The sequence below is a fragment of the Amblyomma americanum genome, chromosome 5 (genome assembly GCF_052857255.1).
Source record: "Amblyomma americanum isolate KBUSLIRL-KWMA chromosome 5, ASM5285725v1, whole genome shotgun sequence".
NCBI classification, from domain to species: Eukaryota; Metazoa; Arthropoda; class Arachnida; order Ixodida; family Ixodidae; genus Amblyomma; species Amblyomma americanum.
Genome location: NC_135501.1, coordinates 111,748,468 through 111,774,675, shown reverse-complemented (window position 1 = coordinate 111,774,675; position 26,208 = coordinate 111,748,468). Strand labels below are relative to the sequence as shown.

General features: G+C 48.3%; 2 protein-coding genes across 3 annotated transcripts in view; one reads left to right on the top strand and one right to left on the bottom strand.

Annotated features, from left to right (window-relative positions):
- Window positions 1-19,739, top strand: part of LOC144132605 (cytochrome P450 2D15-like) — a 50,963-nt gene extending 31,224 nt beyond the window's left edge. Inside the window, exons 7-8 of one of the 2 annotated variants that reach the window (XM_077665136.1) lie at window positions 9,307-9,497; window positions 18,147-19,739. In XM_077665136.1, the coding sequence (XP_077521262.1) occupies window positions 9,307-9,497; window positions 18,147-18,337 (382 nt within the window). In that variant the 3' untranslated portion in view covers window positions 18,338-19,739. The remainder of the gene's footprint in view (window positions 1-9,306; window positions 9,498-18,146) is intronic. The other variant, XM_077665135.1, reaches the window with a different exon arrangement.
- On the bottom strand, window positions 2,004-3,951 carry LOC144133641 (uncharacterized). The gene is made up of 2 exons (XM_077666813.1): window positions 3,136-3,951; window positions 2,004-2,090 (listed from the first exon to the last, which is right to left on the bottom strand). The coding sequence occupies exons 1-2, from the start codon at window positions 3,949-3,951 to the stop codon at window positions 2,004-2,006; spliced, it is 903 nt and encodes a 300-aa protein (XP_077522939.1).
- Window positions 19,740-26,208: the final 6,469 nt, after the last annotated feature.

Here is a 26,208-nt window from a genome sequence, read left to right as displayed (position 1 = left end):
CGTCGTGCAGGAGAAAGTCAGCGACATCCGTTGCGCAGCTGGTTGGGATCGCTCGAGTAATAGCGTAGCGCGTGGAGTAGTCCGTCGCGACCGCGATCCATTTGTTTCCCATAGCAGACACCGGAAAAGGGCCGAGCAGGTCGAGGCCGAAACGGGAAAACGGGTCTACGGGGATGGGAATCGGCTGAAGGTGCCCGGGAGGGAGAACCGAGGGCGTCTTCCGCCGTTGGCACAGTTCGCAAGCGGCCACATAACGGTATAGACCGGGCCAAAAGAAGCGGCGGCGCACGCTGTCGTAGGTGCGGGAGACTCCAAGATGACCGGCCGGGGGAACGTCATGAAGCTGTTCAAGGACGCTGGTGCGCAGGTGTTGAGGGACCACGAGCAAGAGGTCAGCGCCGTCAGGCCGCATATTGCGCCGGTAGAGGACGTTCTCATGGAGCACAAACGGGGCGAGGGACGCATCACAGCGGTTGGCAGTGAGGCGGTCGATGAGGGAACGTAGCGACGAATCCAAGCGCTGTTCTTGCGCAATGTTGCGGAAGGCCGAGATGAATAAGACGCAGGCGTCAGCGTCGCATTCGTTGGAGGAAGGCGGATCGACAGGGTAACGGGACAAGCATTCCGCGTCCGGGTGCAAGCGGCCGGACTGGTGGACGACACAAAATGAGTACTCTTGAAGGCGAAGAGCCCAGCGCCCCAGCCGGCCAGTAGGGTCTTTGAGCGAAGAAAGCCTAAGGCTTGGTGATCCGTGATAACAGAGAAAGGGTGCCCAAGCAAGTAAGGGCGGAATTTTGCAATAGCCCAAACCAGAGCGAGGCATTTCCACTCGGTGATAGAATAGTTGCACTCTGACACAGAAAGGAGACGGCTGGCGTACGGTACGCAATAACGCGAAGCTTGTTGCGTTGCCGCTGAGCAAGTAGGGCACCAATGCCAATGCCGCTCGCATCGGTCCGAAGTTCCGTAGGGGCTGAAGGATCAAAGTGCGCCAACACAGGTGGAGCAGTGAGGGCACTGATAAGGGCTCTGAAGGCGTCAGCTTGGGGGGGGGGGGGGGTCCCAAGAGAACGGGATGTCCTTCTTGAGGAGCGGGGTAAGAGGTCGGGCTATTTCCGCAAAGTTCCGGATGAACCGGCGGAAATAGGAACATAGGCCAAGAAAGCTGCGCACATCACCGGAGGAGCGCGGAGTAAGAAATGAACGCACGGCGCGGACTTCGTGTGGGTCGGGTTGGATCCCAGCAGAATCGAACAAGTGGCCAAGGACCTTGAGCTGACGGCGTCCGAAGGTACATTTCTTCGAGTTCAGCTGAAGACCAGCGCGGCGGAAGACGGCAAGGATGGCTGAAAGGCGATGCAGGTGGCTTTGGAATGTGGACGAAAAAACAATCACGTCATCTAAGTAGCAGAGGCATGTCGTCAACTTAAAACCGCGCAGGAGGGAGTCCATCATGCGCTCGAAGGTCGCAGGGGCATTGCACAGGCCGAAAGGCATGACTTTAAATTGGTACAGGCCGTCCGGGGTGACAAAGGCGGTTTTCTCCCGATCCCGTTCATCGACAGCGATCTGCCAGTACCCTGAGCGAAGATCGATGGAGGAAAAGTAACTGGCGCCGTGCAAGCAGTCGAGAGCGTCGTCAATTCGGGGCAAAGGGTAGACGTCTTTCTTTGTGACGGCATTCAGATGGCGGTAATCGACGCAGAAACGCCAGGTTTGATCTTTCTTTTTAACAAGCACGACAGGGGACGCCCAAGGACTACTCGAAGGCTCGATGATGTTGCGGGCCAGCATCTTGTCCACCTCTGCCTGAATAACACGGCGCTCTGCAAGGGAGACCCTACAGGGCCGTCCGTGAATAGGGCGGGCTTCACCGGTGTCAATGTGGTGGGCGACAACAGAGGTTTGACCCAAGGGACGGTCCCCAAAGTCAAAAATATCACTGTAGGAGGACAAAATGCTATGAAGAGCTGAAGAATCAGCAGAGGGCAGATCGGCCGCGATCATCCGGGAAATAGAGTCCTCACGGGAGGGTTGTGATGTAGGGACATTGGAGACGGCAGTCGTTGGGTCAGGAGCCAGGACAGAAACTGTGCAATCGGTCAATGGGGACAGATCAGCAAGGGAAATGCCCGTCGGAAGTACCTGAGGGGACAGGCTGAAGTTGAGGACAGGGAGGCAGGTGCAGTTGTTGGTGATGTGGACAATGGTGTGGGGAAAGAAGACATTACGATTCAGAATCACAGCGGCGATAGGGCAGGCGACGTAGTATCTATCAGGGACGGGAGGAGAAGGCGACAGAGGGATGTAAACAGCAGTTTGTGGCGGGAGACGAGCAAACTCGGTGGATTGAAGGCGAGGTGAGCTGGTGGAGTCGTCATTGCACAGGGGCAGATCCAATCGAAGAAGGCCTGAGGAACAGTCAATAAGAGCTGAATGGGCGGTTAAAAAGTCAAGGCCAAGGATTATGTCCTGAGGGCACCGGGTCAGGACGGTGAACAGAACGGGTATATGACGCCCGGCAATGCTGACTCTCGCAGTGCACATTCCAATCACGGCAGCGGGGCTGCCATCGGCGACGCGAACCGTGGACATGGCGGCAGGCGTTAAAACTTTCTTCAGACGGCGGCGCAAAGAAGAGCTGAGGACAGACACTTGGGCGCCATTATCAATGAGGGCAAGGACCGGGACACCATCCACGAGAACATTCAAGAGATTACGTTGGGCAGCGGGGGGTCAAGAGAGGATTTTCAGGCCGGGTCAATGATGCAGCGTCGCCTCCGGGGGCTGCATCGGCTAGTTTTCCGAGAAATGGCGGGAGGTCGAAGGAGAAGGGCTGCGCCGTGTGGGAGGAGAACGGGAGCGGCGGCCTAATGGGGAAGGTGAGCGGCTGGACCCACGAGCGTGCGGAGCGGGCTCGTCAGGGAGCGGATCGGGTCGTGGTGTGAAGCGGTGCGGGCCGTAGTTGTTGCGGCGGTCGACGAAGGAGTAGGGGCGAGAGATGTGACGGGAGATGTGTCCGACGCGAAAGCAGGTTAAACAGATCGGCCTGTCATCAGAGGTACGCCATTCGGCAGGATTGCGATATCGGTACCGAGGCGAGAAGCTGCGACTGTAAGTGGCAGCTGCGATCACTGGAGGGTCCGGGCTGGCATGAGCGTTGTCCACGACGCGAGGAGAAGGGACGACCAAGTTCGCAACCTCCTGGCGAACGACGGCTTGGATGAGGGCCAAGGTGTTGTCCGGCAGTGGCAAGGAAGAAACAGCGGGCGTCATCGCCTCCAGTTCGGGGCGGACGATACGGGTTAAGTTAGCCGGGTCAGAAGGCTGCCGCAATGTTGGCAGATCTTCACAGGAGGAGCTAGCAGCAGTGTTCGGCAGCCGGTCAAAACGGTGAGAAATGCGCCGGTGTTTGGCTTGCTCGAAACGGCGGCACACCTCAAGAACAGAAGCGACCGTGGAACAGTCTTTGCATAGAAGCAGATTAAAGGCATCGTCGGCAATGCCTTTCAGTATGTGGCCAACTCGATCTGTTTCGGCCATGTCTTTATCAACTTTACGGCACAAGGCGAGGACGTCTTGTATGTAGGCTATGTATGGCTCGGAGGAAGTTTGGGTGCGGGACGCGAGTGCCTTCTTGGCGGCGAGTTGGCGGCCGATGGGTTTTCCGAATAGGTCGCGGAGCTTCTGCTTACATATGTCCCATGAGGTCAAGTCATCTTCGTGGGTTCCGAACCACACTCTCGCGGTGCCGATCAGGTAATATATCACATTAGCGAGCATCAGCGTTGGATCCCACCTGTTGTGCGTGCTGACGCGTTCGTAAAGGGCCAGCCAGTCGTCCACATCAACGTCGTCTGTGCCGCAGAACGTGCCCGATTCGCGGTGGTGGGCGACGACGACCGCTGGCGGTGTGGACGGAGAGGGAGATGGCTCGGACTCGGTAGACATGTTGGCGAGACGGCGGCCATGACGGAGAGCCAGCTTGAGGTCGGGGATCGAATTTAGCAACCTCCACCAAATGATACGTGGCGGCTAAAAGCAGCAGTAGAAAGAGCAGAGGTAACCTGCTCCGCAAGGAACCGATGGCTAGGAGTAGACTCTCAGCACACAAGCGCGCACCTCAGCGTCGTCTTCGTTACCAACCACTTCGTCGTCCTCCCAGCGTCCGTAGCAATATTATGTGGGCATGCCAAAAAAAAAGCCAGCGAGATGTGAGCAAAATACTGGTTATGGCCAGACCTACGGCAAGGCTAGTTCATTTGAAAATCAGTGATTTAGCCTTTTCTTTGCTGCCAGCTCCATCAGATGATTATCACGATCAAATCGAAGATAGCACAAACAAGGGTAATTGACAGAAGTGCCATGTGACCAAGGCAACAACAACAACAAAAACAAAGAGCGCGAACTGAGAACTAATTCTTATTGAAGCAGGATTCCTTTTATACATAGGGCACACAATCCTCTCCCTGTGGGACGCAAAAAAGATCAAAGGGGAAAGAAAACAGAATAAAAAATCGAAACGACAAATAGCGCAGGCAGGTCTACACAACAGAATAAACTCACCTGGATAGCCTAAGCAATTCCACTTTTTTTGCTGACAGCGACAACACGTTGCTGATGCACCTATCAGCACCTGCTGATTTGATTTCCCAGGCTTCGGTTATTTCCCTTTCTGTTTTGTTGTTTGAATGGGATAAGACAGTGGTTCTTTCAAAGCAACGGTTACAATTAAAGGGCAAACTCTCATGGTTGAATGTCGGGAGGACAGTTGTTGGCATGCTCACGAAGTGTTTTGTTTATGCAGCGGCCTTTTTCTCTAACGTACTTCATTCCAAAAGACAGCGCTATGCAGCATACAACACCCGAGTAACATTGATCATGTTTGGTCTCCTGCTTGATGGTACCGGAATAAGCTCTGCGGATACCACCGCGATCATTCAGGGCTGCTGCGACTATACAGGATAGCTTTCTGGGGGCCGTGAATACCGCTCGCACATCGTGCCTGCCTGCAATATTTTCAAGACCATTCGATACTATATGTTCGGTAATACGGGCCGCATCTTTTTCTTAATTTCGTCTCAGTGTGTTCGCTTTTCGGCAGTTATGACTCTAAGCAACTTTTCTGATATCGAGGCCAAGGGGATATTAGGGTAACCAATTTCCTTTAACCTCGCATTTTGGTGAGTAAGCCTCTAGTGCACTTTGTGCACACGTGATTTTCTTAAGCTTTGGCTCATGTAGGCATGCGCGATGGATCATTTTGTCAACTTGTAGGGTCCAGAGTCGTATCTCAGAATTTATTTCTCCCCTGTGGACTTCTAAACCCAGCACGTGTGGTTCTTGCAGTCATGAATTTCTATGTCGAAAAATTTAATGACTGACTGCTCTACCAGTTAAAAAGTAGCCGCCGCGGTGGCTGAGTGGTTATGGCGCTCGACTGCTGGCCCGAAAGACGCGGGTTCGATCCCGGCCGCGGCGGTCGAATTTCGATGGAGGCGAAATTCTAGAGGCCCGTGTCCTGTGCGATGTCAGGGCACGTTAAAGAACCCCAGGTGGTCGAAATTTCCAGAGTCCTTCACTACGGCGTCCCTCATAGCCTGAGTTGCTTTGGGACGTTAAACCCCCATAAACCCATAAACCCATAAAAACCAGTTAAAAAGTGAAGTTAAGTGAATGGTAGACAATCAATTGGGAGTATTTTTGACAATAAATAGCAGAAAATAACGTGTCCCGAGGAGGCATCTGTGGAAACTTGGTTGTTGTAGTGCAGTCTCTCAATATTTGAAAAAAAAAAAGTCTCGTTCACAAGCGACTTCCTGTTCAAAAAATGCATTTCTTCAGGATTTCTGGATATGTGAGGATCTACGTATGAACATCTGAGCGGTCGGTCACGACCGGACACCGCTAAACAACATTGAGCCACATCGTGTCCATTCTGGTGACATATTGCCGGCGTGTAGCTTGTGGCATAGGTATAAAGGATAATTAATGCTTTGTAGAGCGCCGTCGGGAGGAAGAACCGGAACAAGTCGGTTGCACACTTCAGAACACGTTTTAATTCCTTGTCATTGTCCGAGTGCCACACCCACTCTTAACACAACACGAAGCAGTCGGCTGGCGACGACTGCAGGCAGGAACCTTCCATAACTTACACACACTCCACAAAATGTATCCGAACCAATACGCGGACACATGCACGTGGTGCGGGGCAACCCCCACGTTGTACCATATCACATGGGAAGTCAAGAACAACTTGTCCTTCCATAAGTTAAAAGAGCCCAATGCGGAACAGTGGGAGGGCCTGCTTACCAGCAGCGAGCTGTCGGTCCAAAGAGGATTAGTGCAGCACGCATGCGAGGCACGGCTGAATGGGGCCCTGGAATAAGGGAACCAACCACCGGATCAACCGGGACTTCAGCTCAAAGGATGATGACATCCGGAAGCCGCTAACACCTCTGCTTAAGAGAGCAATAAAAGCTCCTCCTCCTCCTCCTCCTCCTCCTCCTCCTCCTCCTCCTCCTCCTCCTCCTCCTCCTCCTCCTCCTCCTCCTCCTCCTCCTCCTCCTCCTCCTCCTCCTCCGAGTGCCATCTCGGAACCAAAAGGTTCGAGCACGCGGATCGCGTCACTTCGTCTTTTTGGCCGCTCCAATCGTCCAGAGATGGTGCTGCTACCGGTCTCCGCGCTCGGCCTCCGAGATAGCACTCGGATGATGAGGAATTAAAACCTGTTTGGGAGCCTGCAGGCTTAAGTCATCATCATCATCATCATCAACTGACTGGTTCGAGATCTTTCTCCCGACGGCGCTGTACAGCTTCAATGAACTCCCGCCCACGAGACAATAGCTGTGAACAGATGAAGCACGATAGCATTTTTGTTTTCATTTTTATTTAGCTGTGTTTTTAATATCATCTTTCATATCACAGTTATGCTGCCTGCTATTCATTCTTACTATTTTTCTTCTCTTCATTCAGCCAACCGATGCCTCTCGCCATACATTTTAGTACAGCCAATGGCTGAAAAGGTGCGCAAAAATCAGCAGGAAAATCCCATGCTTTGCAAACATGTTTTTTGTTAATTTTCTTTATTTTTATGTTATAATAAAATGCTGCGACTCACTGTCTTTTCACATAATTTCGGAACACCGTTATGTTACCCAGCAGTTCTTGCACCAGTATTCTGAAGAACAAAGCGCCGGCAGAGAATGGTCGAGAACAAGGAGGAGACACAGCTACGCAGTTGTGTGTCCTCTTTGTTCACAAATTTGTTTACCAACTCCTTGTTTACCAACCAACTTGCCCAGCAACCCACCTTCCTCTCATGAGTACACTGACGAGATAGCCATAAGTTCCCGAGTAGACACCACATACTGAAAATCAATCGCGGCATTTTACCGGTGAGTTCAGTGCCTCGATAGGCACTCCATATTCAATAGAGAAAAAAAAGACTCCCAAAGTTGGCACACCCAGACACAGCTATTTCTCTCCCAAGCCCTCGCCCCAATGCCACAGTTAACAGGAATAAAAATAGAAGTGAGGAAGAAGTCAAAGTGTCGTTCTTAAGCAAATAAAAACAACTGAGATTATAGGATTTCGAATTTTTGTGTAGGTAGAGGAAACTCTGAATAGTTACTTGAAATTGAATATTTAGTTAAGAAGTTTATGGACGCCCGCAGCGAAGTGCACATGGAATAGGTGAACGCAATTTGCAATATTGAGAAAAAATACCAAATGCACGCTTCACAGACAATAATGAAGCCACATGTTCACTGTACAGACTATCTCCATCCGAAACTAAACCGTTAAAGTTAAATATTTTGCAATCGAAATTATCTGACATCGCGAAATTATTGCGCACATTAATAACGACTTGAACCAATTGAATACATTCGGGAGCGCCAAAGCCAAGTTAATAGCAGATAACAGATCCGGATGCATATTCTACACCTTTGAACACTGTGCATCATTTCGAAAGACGCAAGAAAATATTGTTTATATGCTTGTTTAAGGCCGAATTGTCTTAAAATCTTTGTGAAGTAGTTTCGGAGGATTGTATTATGTTAATTCAAGCTTGTATTTCGCGCGGAAACATGAAATTACTCATAAAAGATTGACTCTTGAAGCACTTATTTGCTGATCCTTGCTATTATTAAAGATTATTTGCTACAGATTTTGCGGGACAAAAAGAGAGCCAGTTTAACAAGGGATAAGTCTCACAGTGTGCGGTTTGAACTACTCCGTATTTACAAAGCGCATTTTTTGTTACACTTCAAGAAATAAGGTGCTACAAAACACTTACGTGCTTTGTAGCGCCTTATTTCTTGAAGTGTAACATGGACATCCAGCTACTTAGGAACAAACGTTACTTAAGTATATTTGTCGTGGATGCTTTAGCACCAGCGTTCGACACAGCATATATAGTTTTTTGTATTACGTCACTGGGAATCAAAGCAGTTTTAAATAAGACAGGGTTCCATAGTTCTGCACAATAACTAAATCACAAACGTCATGGTAGCGTCGCGCGACTAGAATACTATGTCGAGCACGTTATTTCAAAGGGAAAACGTTAAATAAGAGAGCTGATATCTGAACGAGTCTCCTAATAAACTTACGAAAACGTAGAGCAATATTATAACGTTCCGTCATCAAATATTTAACTTAAAACACGTATTGTTCTTCCTAAAATTGGGCTGAAGTAAGCCCTGCGATCCCGAAATTGTGGGAGCTTCTTTTTTTGACGGTTTTATCAGCGGCAGATATACTTGCTTTTCCACACTGCAGTATCCATGTCGCGCTCGAGCCCTAGAGCCTCTGAGTAACCACCGGCGATATTATGCGTGTGAGCTTTCCTCTGGCCTGGTGCTCAGTTATTGGGGGAGAAATGCTTGGACAAGGAGTATGACCTCAGCCTATGTAGATGGTAAAGACCTTGCGGCTTGTGGTTCTTCACGCAGTGCGGCGATTGCGTCATTAAACATTAGCATATTCATCAACATGATCAGTGACCTTGTCGCTATTGGACTTTTTATGAGATATTACAAGTCTACCAATGTGGACTGACATTTTTTTTTAAAATAAAACTCTGAAAATTAAACACTTAAAATAAACTCGTGCAAGCAAAGTAGTGGCGCTCCATGCTTTAAGTGCATTAAAAAAAATATCGGTGCTCCGCGTCGTGAGTTTGCTGGCAGTATGGAAAGTGCGCGAGCGATACTTTTTTGATGTCTGAAATAGTGTTGTGTTCTTCAGAGCTCATTCTTCAATGTACCTGACTTGTTTTTTGTGTTTTCATTGCTTCGGTGACAGGAGTGCTCATGATATATTGGTAGACGATGTTTTCATACCGAAAGGAACTGTGGTGATTTTGAACCAATGGGCCGTCAACAACAATCCCTCAGTGTGGAAAAACCCCCATCTTTTCGACCCAACTCGATACTTGATGAAAGACGGGACCCTCTTCTACAAAAAGCCAGAGAACCATGTCGGATTTTCCGTAGGTGAGTAAAGTTTTTGCGTGAAATTTTAGACACAACGCTGCGCAGTGAGTTGCATCAGAAGCAGAGAACAGCCATGTAGAAATTGTGGCCAGTTTTAGGGTTGTGTTCACAGATATACGCAATATAGACAAAGCCAAATAAACAGGGAAAACGATCTCTCTACCACTACTATTGCATAGTAGGAGTTCAAGCATAGATCAACAACCGCAAGTAATAGCAATCAGTTCACTACCTAGGAATGATGAAATACATAGCCAAATATGAACGAAACGACATCCTTACAACCCGCCGCGGTTGTTCAGTGGTTAAGGCGCTGGGCGCTTGATCCGGAATACCTGGGTTCAAATCCGACCGCGGCTGCCACGTTTCGATGGACGCGAAACGCAAAGACGCCCGTGTGCTGTGCGATGTCAGTGCACGTTAAAGATCTCCAGGTGGTCGAAAATATTTCGAAGCCCCCTGTTACGTCCCTCTTTCTTCCTTTCCTCTCAGTTCCCGCTTTATCCATTCTCTTACGGCGCCCGCGGTGGCTGAGTGGTTACGGCGCTCGGCTCCTGGCCCGAAAGACGCGGGCTCGATCCCGGCCGCGGCGGTCGAATTTCGATGGAGGCGAAATTCTAGAGGCCCGTGTACTGTGCGATGTCAGTGCACGTTAAAGAACCCCAGGTGGTCGAAATATCCGGAGCCCTTCACTACGGCGTCCCTCATAGCCTGAGTCGCTTTGGGACGTTAAACCCCCATAAACCATAAACCAAACCATCTCTTACGGCGCGGTCCAGGTGCCCACCGATATGTGAGACATATACTGTGCCATTTCCTTTCCACAAACTCCAATTCTTCCAGTGCTACATTGGTGAAACCAGACATTTTTAGAGCGGAAGCTCTATTGCTTCCATGAAAAACCTCAAGGTCATGTCGCTCTAAAAAATGACCTTCAAGCGGTGGAGCCTACGGTGTTGGTGTGCCGTCATACCATATGACTCGCCGCGCCTCGGCGCAGCTGCGGCGCGCTGAGCCGGCGGCGTTCGCTAGCCTTGGCAACTGTGTTGCACAGCGTGATTCAACGGTGGCCTCGCAGTTGCGCTGAACTACATGGTTCGCCGTTATCTGATAAGATAACGAAGAGCGTGAAATGATGCTTGACGTTCCCAGATAGCCATGGAGGAGACGCGCGATGGAACTAGGCTTCGGCTGTGGATTGTAGACGACTGATTGAATCTTAGGATTCAGCAAAAAAATTGATTTGGGCTAGTTGGTATGGATTCTTCATAAAACCGCGCAAGAGCCGACGGACCAGAGAAAGGAGAACACAGAACTGAATGTTTTATTCTTTAAACACACAGAGTCATGAAACAGAAAACACAAAAACACAACAGAACCAACATCAAGCAAAGCTGCTCACACCCACCCTCAAGCACTGTAGAGAAATGCAACCTCATTATCACCGAGGAAAAGAGTAGGTTTTCTTATGCAGTTCTGTTGGTCTTTTGCGATATGATAGGCCTCTACCATTCCACGTGCTGTCTAGTCTTTGTGGGTGTATAATACAGGTTTGTGACGAAACAATGCATTGTACTTTTCCTTTTTCTTTTTCATCACCTGACACCCTTGACAATGTTTCACCAGATAAGACTGGTAGTTTCCATTCTGCAAATTATTCCTGTGTTCCTGTAGGCGCTTGTTCTAGCACCACCCTGTCTGGTCAATATAGTGGGCTCCACAGGAAAGGGGGACAGTATACACAACCTTTCTTCACCTTTTGTGTTTTTATGTTTTCGGTTTCATGACTTTGTGTTCCTATCGATATGAAGGTTTAAAGAATAAAACCTTTAGTTACGAGCCAGCGCTTGTCCAGTGTTCTCCTTTCTCTGGTCTGTTGTCTTTTGCGATCTTTTATTGTCAATATGATGATTCTTATGATCAAGACCGTCGACAGACTGCATTGGCGAATGATAGACCGAGGAAACGTGCTGAGATTGCAGCAGAAACCGAAGAAGAACGAGAGCCTCGTCTGGAGAAGTAGCGGCGTGTACAACGACAGAAGCTGGTAGCGGGCGCTGCCACCGACTCCGCATCGAACTTCCGCTCTGTAAGCTAGGTTCAGACGGGTTGAACCTGAGGCAATTTTTAAAGCGAAAGCTTTACTAACCTAGCGGCGCCGATTTCAGTGTCTGCACGAATGACCTTGATCAGGAGGATCGGAGCTGCGTACCACGTGAATCGCAGCAGCTGCAGCCGAGCGCTCCGCCGTCACCGTGGCCGCTGCGCGCTGCCTGTCCAGTGTCAGGCTATGGACGATGCCAGTCAGCCATAGCCGACGTCCTCGAGTGTGCGTACTCGCAGAGGTCGGGACGAATCTGATCACTTGGTCGACAGTGCCAACCGTACGAGGGGTTTCGGACTAGATAGTGAGCGTAAACGCGCAAACGGGCAGCCGAAACCTATCAAGAGCGGCAGCTTCGCCTGGGTCGACAGCGAGCGAAAGATGCCGATAGAAGACAGCGACCAGCCTTGGAAGCAGCCACGGCGGATACTGGCGAGCCGCTGCAAGTGAGTTCTCGCATTGCGGAGCTCACAAAGACCCACGTGGTCATGCAAGCGGAAGCTTTCATAAGCACAGAGCTTAGCTAAACCGCAGTCATTTTTTTAGGTTGTCCTGGCAAACTACGCCTATGCACCTTGCCTGAACGACCGTGGTGAAGAGAGTAGAGTCATCACACTCCGTCATCACCGCGGCACTTAGACGTACACAAGTACAACGTGCGCGTCTTATGCTGACTTCCAACCTCAGAGTTGGAGCACTTCGGGAGCAACGTTTTCTGCTCTTTTCGGAGCAACTGTATTCCAAACGCAGATCTGAGCCACGGATCGCGTCTTCCAATCGTAGACAGGGAGCGGTTGCTGAGCCGAGATTGCTCCGTGGAACAGTCGGGACTGCTCCGCAGAAATCGGTGGATCCGACCGGAAGTTTGCGCGACGTTCTTTTTCGGCGGCACCCTGCATTTCCGGCGGCTTGTCGCGTCCGCCGCGCCGGCTCCTCTCCGCGCTCTGTAGCAGACGATCAGCTTCGCGGCTGCTATGGACTCAAAAGTGAATCGCGCGAAAAGCGCGGGCAAGCGCAAGGAATGACGGGTACTTCCTCCAGCAGTTCGCGAACGCCACCTATATGCTCTGGCCAGAGCAAGTGTACTCCCATAGGAATTTCAGGTCGCGCGCTCGGCGCCGGATTCAGGCGCTCTGTCAGAGAGCGTGCAGACCGCTCCGGGCCTGCGATTGGAATTCACCACTACTCAAGGAGAGGGTTTTGCGCATTGGTGTAAAATTTCCCGGTTATACTTCGCAGCCGAAGCCGACCAGCTCGTGCAGCAAACATGCACAAATAAGTGCACGTGGACGCGCGCAGAGAAACCGAGGTGATATAGTTATGTGGCTCCTCAAACATCAGCCCTGCCCAGAGGAAAGAGAAGAAAGGGAGAGTACCTGTACTGTCTCCCTTGTCTTTCTGCTACTGTGTCGTTCAATTCATCACAATGAAGGCCCATGATATTCACGGGCGTTATCCGAGTACCCTTTAAAATAGCAACAGTGTGGGTGGATGAATATGCGCATCCTACAGCTACTACTCTTGGTTCATGCGAGACATCTGGCCTTATCATGTGGTCATTTACCAAAAGCTGTTCGGTGTGGTTGGCTAGAGGCGCTGCATTGCTATTGTTCTTGTGACAGTTGGCCACCGATATTTTTTTGTATTCCTTCAATCACCATCTGTCGGTCAAGAAGAGTTTGAAGCTCATCGATCTTTTTGACGGTATCGGAAGAATGCAAAGAAATTTTGTTCCTGAGTACGCTTGTTCCTTAAGCTGTTTTTGAGAGAGGAGATTTGAGATCCACGTGTTTACTATGGGCCATTGGGAACGGCGGGCTACATCTCCCGCTGCGAAACTGCAATGGCTGTCGAATAGATATAACACAGAGTTTTACCAAATAGTTCAGGTGGCTCAGCATCCTGTTGGGTACAATATGCTGCACAATCTTAACTTGTTTTCGGATATGATAACTTTCGATCCCAAATATACTGTCTTCATTGCAGCCCTCGTTCTCGTTGAAATTCGTATGAATTGCAAGTAGCGTCGAAGGAAGCCTGCTGTACGGCTTCAGTCAAAACAAAAACGCATAGCCCATAGTAGCGCACAATTTAACGGTGACTCAAGTGTGATTCGTTCTTCCAGAGCATACGTTTGAGACTTGCAAAATACAGACACTAGAATTTTGAGATCCCCCAGAGAACGGTTGCGCAGAAAGAAGCCACGGTGTTCTTAAATTAGACGTGCTTTATTCGCACGCTAGCTGGCCTAATACAACACTTACTGTTTCATTGCCGAAACTGTAGTTTCGCTTCTCGTATATTTGTTAATGTCGCGCTACATACGTGTGAGAGCAGGAAATTACGTTTTCCCGTCAACCCGTATTGCACGAGGTGTATTACCTAATACATCAGTATCACCGTGCAAGGCGCAAAATATTCTTGTTTTCCTAGAATAAAGAGTTCCACATTGTAGTTTACCCTTTCAGGTGCCATTTCTTGTTTCAATCGAAAAATGTATTTTATATCTAAATAGCACATTCGGTTCTCAACAAAAACAATATATTAGTTTTTTTGCTCAAAGTGCCGGTGTTGAATATTTTACAGGGGTCTGAAAGATATCAAGCAGAGTTTGATATTTGATCTAAATGGGAAGATAAAATTCCAGGACTTGTCGACGGAACTTCCGTACTATAATGTAATGGGTTTTATTTGGAAAATGCATATTACGCTTGAAACTGCGAAAAAAACTAATGTTGCAACTGTGCCAAAGCCTAATCCGGCACGGAAGGCATGTGAACCGTCAAAAGGTTTTCAAATACATGCAACTACCCCCCCCCCCCCCCTCCTCTGCACGTGAGGGTGCGCACTTCGGGCGACCGACGTGCCGGTTTCTGGTTACGGCGAAACACGATCCGCGCAGCGGGTTCACAGCAGAAAGGCTCCTTGGAAGCGATTAATCGGTGAAGCGGTCTCACGGCGGACCGCGTGGTCATCGGGTTCATTGCGGGACGTTGACGTAGGAGTGCGTAGTACAACCAGTGCAGAAACCGTCGATGTTGTGGAGTGACGACGGAGTAGGCCATGGTCATCTCACCCTAAGCCACGTCCTTGGTTTGTGGCCCGGTAAAAGCCCAGCCTTGAACACTCCCTCCTGAGTAGGCGTGGATCAAGCTACGGGAGAAAATAAGTGCATGGTTGGTTGGTTGGAAGCACAGGGGAGTCCCCCGGAGGTCTTAGGCCATGGTGCCGAGGTCCGGAGGGCCGATAGGCTGACGACCTAAGCCTCTATTGGCCTGATCACTGCACACATACTTCCCGTGTCTGAAAAAATGCGAAAAACACTCGATGGTTTGTAGCTGGTGGGTTGGAAACATACCATGAAAGTCGTGAAGGGGCCCGACGTAGCTGACCCCTGGTTAGGTTCCCCTGTCTCCGGCAGTCGGAGCCCCTTGTGCTTGGTGGGTGGCAGGGCATTTCGTGAACAGGACCGCACCAATGGGCAATCTTGACGCCCTTCCTGTCCTGGCGAGGCAGGCTAGCAAGCTAGCAATGTTGTCAAGACATTGGAAGCATCAGAGCAAAATACTTGCTGTCCCATTCCCATTCCTATGCCCATAACCCCTTCCCCAACAACCATACAACCTATCCATTTTATCTAACCTCTCCGCTACGTCCCAGAGGAGATCAGGGGAGTCTCCCCGGGCCAGCTCCACTGGCTCTGGGTCTCTACGCAGCTTTTTACACCCCCCCCCCTCTATTTTTTTCCATTTCATCACCTACGGGTGGTAAAGTAATACCATTGCCCTCGGGCCGTCTAATTTATGTTCAAATTTGATTAAGCCTGTTATACGTCAGTGGTGCGGGCACGGGCTTATTATTTTCCATCTTTTTAGGTTGACCTAACCTAATATATATGCGCCAAACCCTCTCTTCTCTAAAATGGCGTGAGCTGTGCTACCCCGCCCGTTGCTTCGCTAACGATTATCTACTGCTTTCGCTACGTTGTATAAAGATCATCTTAAAACCATATTATTTGCGACCTTAAGAACGGAAAATTCACCCAAAACAAAGAAATCACTTCTCGAAGCAGCACACTTTTAGAAAGATCATGAGTTCGCGCTTTACAGAGTTGTGCATAAAGTGCCTTAAATGGTTAAATCAACTTATACCGCAATTGTTTGTTCTCGATATATAGAAGATACATATTTACTGCATCGATAACGGGCCAACATTGGCAGCAATAAAGAAGTCATTGAAGTATTGCTCTCTCATGCTTACGACTGTGTCTGCCAAAATCTTCAGCGGGCACATTCCCTACGTATCGTGATCGTAAAAAGAATATGCTGCTTCATATTTCCTTAGAGCATGCTTCATTTTACAGTTTTCGTTCTGATAAGTGGTTGTGTCGAAGGATGGCCACACCAGCAGAGAACATTGGTTAAACATTGTATTTTTTTTTTGGGGGGGGGAAAGGAAATCGCGCAGTATCTGTCCCATATATCGGCGGACACCTGAACCGCACCGTAGAGGAAGAGATAAAGGAGGGAGTGAAAGAAGGACGGAAGAAAGGTGCCGTAGTACAGGGCTCCCCAGAGAATTCGAGAATTTAATTTGGGGACAACGGAAATTTGACCTGGTGTACTATACCTGCTTTGCAAATTAGTGCCAAGTTTTCAGAGAAACACGGCATCCATCCTCCCCGTCTTAAGCGCTGCGACCCTCAAGAAGATAGAATAAGTCATCGCTATTTCTACGGGCTTATTAGGCAGCTAAATGGTTGGTCTTATTTTCTATAATGCTTACTGTTGGTCCCTATTTCGCTATAGCGTTGGGGTACTTGTATGACCATACTACTACAATTTGTGCAATAAATAGCGGCTCCTTTTTTGCGGAGGTGAGGTAAAATGAGGCTTTGTGTTGTGGCATAACGTTTTGAACTGTTGTGATTTTCTCGCACATACTTCTTGATATTCTCTCACATACTTCTTCTGAAAAACCTTCTATACTAGCAGCTTAATGCTTATCCCTGCCCAGGTTTTAGTATATATACACTATATCACTGAACACCTTCAACAAATCTGTTGCGTACATTCCAAACAACACTTTCGTGCTTCTTATTCAGTCATACCAGTAACATCTTGTATAGCCTGCCTTCATCAGGTAGGTACATGCTACTTTGTTTTTATGCAGTTTTTTCGTTTGGGTTTATGAGGTTTATGTGAAGTATTTTTCATTGCGCTATACTTAGCGTGAATGAAGTATTGTTTGTCACTTCATGTCTTATCTAATTTGTCGTAAATTTTCCCCGTCTCATCCGACAATCACGCGTATGTCATTTTTCAAAAATTGACAGCTTTAGGGGTTTGCCTCACATTCATGCAGCGAAGCCCTTGCAGTCCCGGTGCAATTCCTAATGTCAGGCCGAGCGCTAAGAATAGAGTCTCTAACCACGAAGAGCTATGGGATCTGACAAAGCGTAACAATCCCTGCAGGGACGCGCAGAAAGAAAGGTGTAGAGGTAACGTGAGTGCAAATAAACAATTATATAATTGAACGATACGACCGAGAGGCCTTCATCTAGTGTTAGCGACATGAGTGTGGTTGCACTTGTAGTAGGTCCTAAAATTTAACTGCCTTACCTGGAAGGATTATAATTAGTATGCAAGATTGGCCGTTCGCAAGAATCCACTTTTTGGGTTAAATTTATCAAGCTAAGTCCTTCCTTTGAGCGCTTCGAATGAACTCCTATGTTGAGGTAAAGAAGGAAGTTTGCGAAACCAGCCGCATAGCCAATGTTGTTATTTTTACTTCCGAGTTAGCCCGTATCTTTGGGCGTGGACCTCATCCTGGAGCCATACCTATCTTCCTAGTAACTTGTTATGCTATGTTCCGGCCTGATGAACCAGCGAAGACTCGCCACCCGGGTGAGGCGAAAAGCAGAAGCCAGAGGACGTCTGGGCTTTTAGGAACTCGCATGTGGTGCAAGAGCTTCTTTTCCCCCAGCAAATAAAGTTTAATCAATCTCCTCCTTACTTCTTCAACCGACTAGCGGACTTTAAAAGTAACGTAGCGTAATAACAACACCCACGTGACGACAAAGACAAGAAACGACCGAAAGTCAGCGTCTTACCGCCAATGATCAAATATCATTGTGTCGTGTTGTCTTTTTGTAGTGTTCTGGTCGTTTTTGGTAAGCTATTTTGCTATTAAGTTTATCCTGCGAAACGGGCCAGCCCTAGTTTTTAAATATGAGATGTAAAAGTCATCGAATTTCTTCCCGCCAAAGGCAATACCTTGTGAAGCAAGACTCCCTATTGACAATGACTGCCGTGAACATATTTTCCTTGATGCCCAGGCAGTCGACAATATTGGATGCTCTTCTTAGGACTGCTCTCTATCAAGATAATACACCCGTCAACTGGCAACAAAAATAATGTAGCGTATGTTCTAGTACGTTGGAATGGCGCGTTGTACACCTGCTATTTTTGGTCTAGACAAACCGATTACTTCATTATCTAAGAGCAGGACTACGGCGCGCTGATGTCAAATTTTGTTTTACGCAGGGAAGAGGTCATGCCCGGGAGAGCCGTTCGCCCTCATGGAGATCTTCTTGATGGTCACCTTCCTTCTGCAGAGATATCACGTTGTCCTTGGTCAGCCACTGGATTTCGACGTGCAAGACAAAAATGTTGCTCATTGCAGACTTGAGCATGTGAAGCTCCGATTTGTGCCTCGCTGTGCCAGCAAAACGTGAACTGGGCTACGCCATGTCTCTGATTATCGCTTCCCGATTTGCTGTTACTCCACAACCGCTGACCACGGCGTGCAAACTGCCGAAACTGAAAAATTGAACGCTGCCGGAAATCAGGGACACTCGCTTCTATACTTTGCTATATAACGTCCTTCTTGGGGTATTTTCAATAAGTCTAATTTTTAAATTTCTGAGGAGTTCTCTGCTTTCTGGCAGAGCCGTCACGTCTGATTCTTCCTTTTTTTTAATCCACGGTTTGGCAATTGATCTACAGACACCTACATTTTGTAACTACGATACTGAGACACTAACATTCGGGAACGTGAGAATGAATTGCACAGAAGCTGAGCTTTTCCTCATCAAGCATTTCTGTCAGAATTTCGTTTTGTTAGTAAAGTTTCTTCTTGTTCGTCTTTTTGAATGCGAAAAAATTTTTCGCCTCGTGAGTGGCGTTGATAGGATGTGTCACCACGGGCTGTAGACGGAGCGTGTCCTTATGAACTGTCGATCATCCAGTAAGAGTGTAATTATGATTTGTAATGATTCAAAATAATTTACTGGAAAGTTGAATATACCAAATTACTTATTAGAATAATTAATTAACTATTAAGCAAATAGATCAGTTAATCACTTCGAGTTATTCACGAAATTGGTGAATTACAACAGTTCCCCTAAAATTTCATCGAATAATGTTGAAATAAATTGATTACTAATGATTGAAACTAATGAAATGATTCAATCAATTAACTAACCAATTAAACAAACTAATCGCCCAATTTAGAATAGTGAACAAAAAGAATAATCACAATTTACTTCACAAGTCCTGATTGGCTTCTTTGATTAAATAATTTATTAATTGAATATTTACCGTCAATGAGTAATTCCATTACTAACAGAGGAGGAAACGCAACTCCAAATCATCCTTTCAATTTGCGCACTTAAGGAGAATTAAGTGCACCTTCATTTTTTTGCGTGGTGTAATCCCTGGGAAGCTAAGGTCTCTGTTCAACGTTGCCAGCAGTTTTCCAAACGAGTGTCTTCACAGTAAAATTCAAATGGTTTGATTATTGGTCGCGAAACTGTTGTAATTTCAGGTTGCTTTGAACTCTATTTAACCATTATTACTTAAAATATCGCTCTTAATTGTGCAACCCTTTTATGCGGTGAAGTACGGGTTCGGGGCTTCTAAGTCGTTTTTTTTTTAGTGTCGCGTGTAACAGTGTTAAGCGAACCGTGTTTCAGCCGTGTCAAGAATTATGCGCGAAATGATGTACTATTGGCCGTCTGGAACATACAAGGAACTGAAATGTTTTACAAAACTTGTCTGGGCACTTTCTCGTATCACGGAAACAGCATGAGTTTCTGCCGAATATCAGCGACGGTAAATGTCGCATAGGCGCATTTCAGGAGTCCGTTTTTTTTTAGTGTCGCGTGTAACAGTGTTAAGCGAACCGTGCTTCAGTCGTGTCAAGAATTATGCGCGAAATGATGTACTATTGGCCGTCTGGAACATACAAGGAACTGAAATGCTTTACAAAACTTGTCTGGGCACTTTCTCGTATCACGGAAACAGCATGAGTTTCTGCCGAATATCGGCAGCGGTAAATGTCGCATAGGCGCATTTCAGGAGTCCGTTTTTTTCACTGACTAATAATGACTGGAACAGGTTACTTCCTGATGGCGTTTAATGTTCCACCGAGGATTGTTTCTGTACCTTATATTGTGACGTGGCATGCCGTTATCCTGTATTGCCTGCATGTTATTTCCTGCTAACACTTTGGCGGCATTGTATTTTTTCTTTCGGACCTGAGTAGCGTATGATACACGGTCATTCCTTCTGCAGTAAAGCCGTTGGGCGCTGCACGATTCTGGGAGAAATAAACACAATGAATGCGTGTACAGTTAAAATGACAGAGTTTTTCTCGCCATTGAGAGTTGTACTCTTGAAATATAATGCACTCAGGGCGCAGGACATGCCTAGATAACCTCTAGACGATGATAGCCAAACTCTTGAAGTGGGTACCAGTGGACGGGAGTCCTCGTTCTTCCGCTAGTACTTTTAGATCGGCAGCAAGCTTAGTAGCGCTTCTTGTTTTCGTGACACAAGGAAAGCCTCCCCCCTACCCCCCCCTTCCTCTTTAGGGCGCTTTTTGTCCAGCTGAAGAGCGCGCTGGCCACCCCTGGTCATTTTGGGTTTATTGAGCGCTGCCTCGATCGGGCGATTCTCTTTTGTGTGGGGAGCACCCCTCACTGGATTCGTTTCTTGACGCGCTGCAGTCCCCTTGAGCTCTTCTTCAGCCTTACTGATATGTTCGGTCCCTCTTGGATGCCTTCGTAGCTTGGCCTGCATGGACAAAATTGGCATTGCATAAATAGGCGCGCTTTCGTTAACTTTAAGGCATTCGGCTAGACTTCACTCTCACGGCTGCCGCAGTGTGCATGCCGAACACTGGAAAGTGCAGAATGAACTGATCAGAGATCCCTAGTACGGTACAGTGTGTCGTTGATGTGGGGGAGGGGGTAGACGTCCTTCTTTGTTATCTTGTTCAAGCGGCGGTAACTGACGCAAAATCGAAGTGCGCCGTCTTTCTTCCTCGGTAGAACAATCGGTGACGCGCAGGGGCACTTAGATAGCTGGATGACCTCGTCGCGAAGCATTTTTTTCATTTGGTCCCAGATGACCTGTAGTTCCCGCGGCGACACACGGTAGGGGCTTTGGCGGAGAGATCGGGAGTGCTGGTTGGTTACAGTGCAATGCTTGGCAGTCAGCGTATGTCGGACCTTTGGCGATGACGGGAAGCTATCGCTGTAGCTTCTAAGCGGATTGCTGACCTGGTTTTGTCTGTTCCAGGGCTGACCTGGGTTTATGTCCAGGACATGCTTGAGATCTTGCTTCAGTGAATATTCTCGGTTTCGAATAAGGCGAATGCCCCGCGAACTTCGGAGAGTTCATCGAAGAAAGCAATCGTGGCTCCTTTTTTTAAGGTGCCGGCATTCTTCGCTGAAGTTTGTCAGCCGCACTTCAGCTTGGCCTTTGCGGAATGTGCAGTGCCTCTTGCTATGCGGATTCCCAGCTCTAGAAGCAACCGCGTGTTCCCCTCGATGAGAGCTTCCATATTCGTGGCTCTCATGGCACCTGCGGTGACCACGATGCTTGATCGGGTTGGAACGTCTTCTTGTTCATCCAGGATACTCAGGACATGCTGCTCCATGGTTGCCATCAAAGAGATGGCTTCGTCTGTCGGAAGTGTGATGAGCTTGGATCGGAGGTTGATGATCGCCTCATGTTCATTTAGAAAACCCATGCCCTATATGGCGTCACGGGAACATTGCTGGAACAATAGGAGGGTCGCAGGATAGGTGTGTCCTTTGAAAGTCACTCGCGCTGTGCCTCGTCCTGATTGCGTAGTGGGGTGACCCCCTGCAGTCCGAATTTGTGCGCCGTCCCAAGCGGTCCTGACATTCCTCACCTGCTTGGCGAATGTTCCGTTCCTCACCGGATAATCCGCTCCTGTCTTGACTAGAGTAGTAACTTTCAGGCCATCGATAGACACTTCCAAGTTAAATGTTCTGGCTCTTGCACGTCGTCCTCGCCGTCGGGTCACGGCTTCGTCGAGCATGTGAATCGTGGGTAGGGCGTGTAGTAAGGGCTCTTTTTTTGGCAGCTTCAACCTAGAGTCGGTCCATGTCTAGTTGGTGCGGCATCAGCCTTGGTCTCTGGAGGATCTTCATCGTTTCGCTGGTGAGCAAACTCACCCCCATAGATTGCTTTCTTTAGTTTCTTCAGCCGAGGCTGGGGGACCCTCGGCGAAGAGCCACTACGTAGCTGCAGTGTGGCGACGCGAAGCGCGAGGCTGACGTTGACGCTGAGCGAGAAAGGTGGTTATGCACATGCTCCTCTCGACGCAGGCAGTCGATTTGTTATTTATCATAAATCGGCGATTTCTTGCTGGCTTTGGCCGAAGCGTGCTCGGGGTGCTTCAACGGCAAAACCATGAAGACCGATACGTCGGTGCGGGCAGTAACGAAGAATGCGGCCGGCTTCACTGCAAGGGAAGCACAGCGAGCGTTTGTCAGAAGACGTCCAGGCGTCGCATTTCCTGGGCCTTGAGCGTTGTTCGTATTTCTTGCTTCCAACGGGAACAGCTGGTTCACGTCCAAGAGGAGGACTTGGGATGTGTCGTAGGGGCTGAGGACTGCGTACTGCAGCGGCGTAGGTCATGGCTTGAGCATTACCTGCAGGCGCCGATAATGGGGAGCCAAGTGCATGCTGCACTTTCTCCCGGACAAATTCCTAAAGGGTCGCTACTTGAGGCTGGTGGGAAGATGGTAACAGGCGAAGCAGCTCTTTCCGTGAAACCTAGCTGTTGAGATCCCACAGGTAGCCTTTGAATGCTGTTTGATCCGAGAGGGCTATTGTGATCATTTGGAGCTGGGGAGGGAAATAACGGGGTGGCTCTTGCAACCAACGATTTCTCAATTGTAGCTGCTTCGGTGGTGAATTCAGCGACGGTCCTCGGTGGATTGCGGGTCAGAACACCAATACGTGCCTTTTTAGCACCACGCATGAAAAGCTCCACCTTCTGTTTATCCGTAATGACAGGTCGACACGTCGAAAAACGCTCTTCATGTCTTGTACGTATGCGCCCACTGTCTCATTTGGGTGCTGGATGCGAGACTGTAGGAGCAGCTGCGTTTTTTCTTTCCATAAAGGTGCACTAAAGAGGAATCTGAACTCGCATTTTTACCGCGGGAACTCTACAAGTTCCGGGCATTCTTAGAAACTTCGATTTATTGTTCTGTGCGGCATATTGCCTTAATTAAATCAAATTAAACGTCCCTGTTACCGCCTTTCTTTTTGAACTCAACGCGGTAGGCAGGAGGAGTCAACCAACGCGTCAGCCATTCTCGTGGCGGCTTGCCGCTCTGCCATCGGCGGAGTGATACGTAAATCAAAGAGTCCACGTGTATTTTTATTTCCGTGAGTGTAATTTGCGGCTATATTGTCTGCGACTTAAACTTTTTAATCACAGAAACTTAGAAAAGAAAATAAAAGCGAAAGCGAAGCCGCCACGGGACACTAACCCGTTGGTTGACTCCTCCTGCCTACCGCGTTGAGTTAAAGAAAGGCGGGAGCCGGGACGTTTAATCAGATTTAATTGGGACAATCGGCTGCAAAGGACATTTCGAAGTATTTAGGAATATCCGTAACGTGTATATAGAGTTCGCTCGGTAAAAATACAAGTTCCGATTCCTCTTTAGTGCACCTTTAGGATGCTTGTGAATGCCTCCAGGAACTATCATTTGAATGATGGCCACGTGGCCAGAGAAGCTTCGTGGTTTTCGAACCAATTATAGCTGGGCCTCCCAGGACGAAGAAAACGCGGCTCACATTGGTCTGGTCACCCAACTGTTGAATACGGCGACGCGCTCAAACTGGCCCAGCCAATCTTAAGGATCCTCGCCCGGGGAAGCAATGAACGTGGGTGGCTGTCGCGGCTGGTAAAAGAAATTGGAGGTGGTGTCGTAGCCATCCATGGTTGGCGTCAGCGCCGAGGAGTCCTTCTTTGCTCGCGTGGGGTCTGGTAGCAGTCGTTATTCAGGTGAACGCCTCTGAAGACGACTGCTGCCTCGTACTCTGTTTTCAGTTGCGACGGCTTCTGTGGCTTTCTCGTGATCTGCTTCTTCGAGACGGCTCAGGATGCTTTGGTGGCTCCCAGGGGTTGAGGGCAACAAGGACAGCCGTTAGCATCTCCACCACATATCAAGTACTGGTGACTGTAGTCCAGGCAGTGATGAAATCGAAAAGTGCTTCTAAAAGCAAATTCTTTATTGGGATGACTTGCGCCCGCAAAGGATTGAATGACTCGGTGCCGGCGTGGCAACAAACGTGCTCGGCGGTCGTCAAGCAGAAGGCCTGCATTTCTTGGCAGCGCTAAATTTAAAACTGGCAAGGTACCTTCGAGATTAGGAAGCAAAAGAAACAACAACATTCTGGGAAAATGTGGAAGCAGTTCTTCGTGGCCATGATCAACCGAAATACGCCTGGTCGCATCTCGTGTCAAAACCAGAATGATAAAGCCGCCTACCGTCGGCTGTGAGCGTGAAAGAACAAGCAGAACCAAGATGCGCGGCAATATTGCTATGTGCTTAAGACAGTATATCAAGTGTATTCTGTAAGCTTGAATGTCATGGTTTGGCTTGATTTATAGGGATTAAAGTCCCAAAGTGACTCACGCTAAGAGGGACGTCATATTTGAAGTCTCAGGATAAATGTAACTACCTGCGGTTATTTAACGTGCGCTGATTTAGCCTGCACCGAAAAGCACCCACCGAGGCTGGTATCGAGCCGGCGTCTTTCGTATCAGTAGCAGAGAACCATAACCACGGAGCCTCCGCGGCAGCTGTAAGAGCAAAGGAAAAAGTGTACACAGCACTGAAGGGTGGCTCCAATGCCAAGGTAGGAAAGAGCAGGCCGGAGATCAGGAACTGGGCGAGTATAGCATAGTTTTGGATTTCGATGAGAGACATAATTTGTGGATCATGAATGCCTTCTTCCGTAAACGCTAGAAGAGTAAGGGGACGAGGAAGAGCAACAAAGTTGAGTCTAGAAATGAAATTGACTCAGTATTGTGCGTTAACAGTGGCATGGTGAAGACTGGAGAAAATAGGAATGGTGCTCTGCAGCGGACGCAGGATGGCATAGCTAGTAGCCAAAAAATTCTGCACAAATATCTACAGGAGCCAATGAGAGGGGAAGCAGCGCAAAACACCAACAGCCGCGCAAACCCTAAGTAAAGAAAGCGCGAGAAAAGAAAGCCTTAGCAGCAGTGAATGGGGAACGCGGCTGGAGAGGATCAACTCATGATAGGAGATGCGCTGAAGGGGGGTGGATAATTGTAAAGCTAAAAAGTAACTGCCCTCTATATGCAATGCCTTATGACCTCGAACGTGCCGGAAGCTTGCAAGAACGCTAGCATTCTTAAGGAAGGAGACCTCAGGGACTTGAAAAATTACCCAGCGATTAAATTACTCTCCGTTACTTAGAAGGTATTTAGGAAGGTATGTTTTCTCTAATAAAGTATGAACAACCTTAGAATTTGATCAACTACGTGATCAGGCAGACTTTCCTAACGGCTACTAGCCTCTGGAGCTATTCACTCTACTAATCACGCGATAGAGAGATGCGCAGAATATAACCACAAATATGCGTCATACTATACATGTCTCGTAACACCATTATAAACGCTTTCATGCTAGGACAGCCACAACGAACCCTTTTCCCAGAACTGCGTCACATATCCCCTTCGATAACGCAGCAAGCTGGAACTTACCCAACCCAGCGGGAACTATGTAAATAGGGCTTCCGCTCTTGTACGTCGTTTTCGATTGAGATCATGGAATTCCAAGAAGCTGCACCAAGTAGCAGTGCGAAATGTCTCACGCAGCGTTTTGGGAACGAATAAACAGTTGGAGTAATGCGAAACGACATGAATTGGCATGTTGATACATTGCACAACGCTTTACAATATTTGGTCTCTCCCAAGTAGGATTTTGCGTTTCTGTAAGCAATAAGTAGAGGTACGCTTGTGGTTATTTTACTCTTATTAGCTCCTGCAAACCATTCATGAAACAATGAATAATTACGAGAGCTCAAAAATTTTTTTTTTGGAGTGGGGGGGGGGGGGGGGGCTCAGTGCGGCAGAGCGGTTCTGGCGAGCGTTACAGTATTGTTAAAGTATGGGCGTTGTGTGCAGCGCGTGCCCTAATTGTTCTCAAAGGCACTAAGCTGCCGTGCTTGGATCTCTTCAGACATGTGCTGCTTTGTTCCAACGTATGGAAATTAGCACAAATGTTTACCATGGCACAAAATC

Excerpts from the sequence above, each read along its gene's own strand:
- LOC144133641 (XM_077666813.1), bottom strand. The coding sequence starts at position 3,951 with ATGTCTACCGAGTCCGAGCCATCTCCCTCTCCGTCCACACCGCCAGCG. Across the intron at positions 2,091-3,135 it reads ATGCCAGCCCGGACCCTCCA|TTTCTGTCCTGGCTCCTGAC; the intron begins GTGATCGCAGCT and ends CCGATTGCACAG.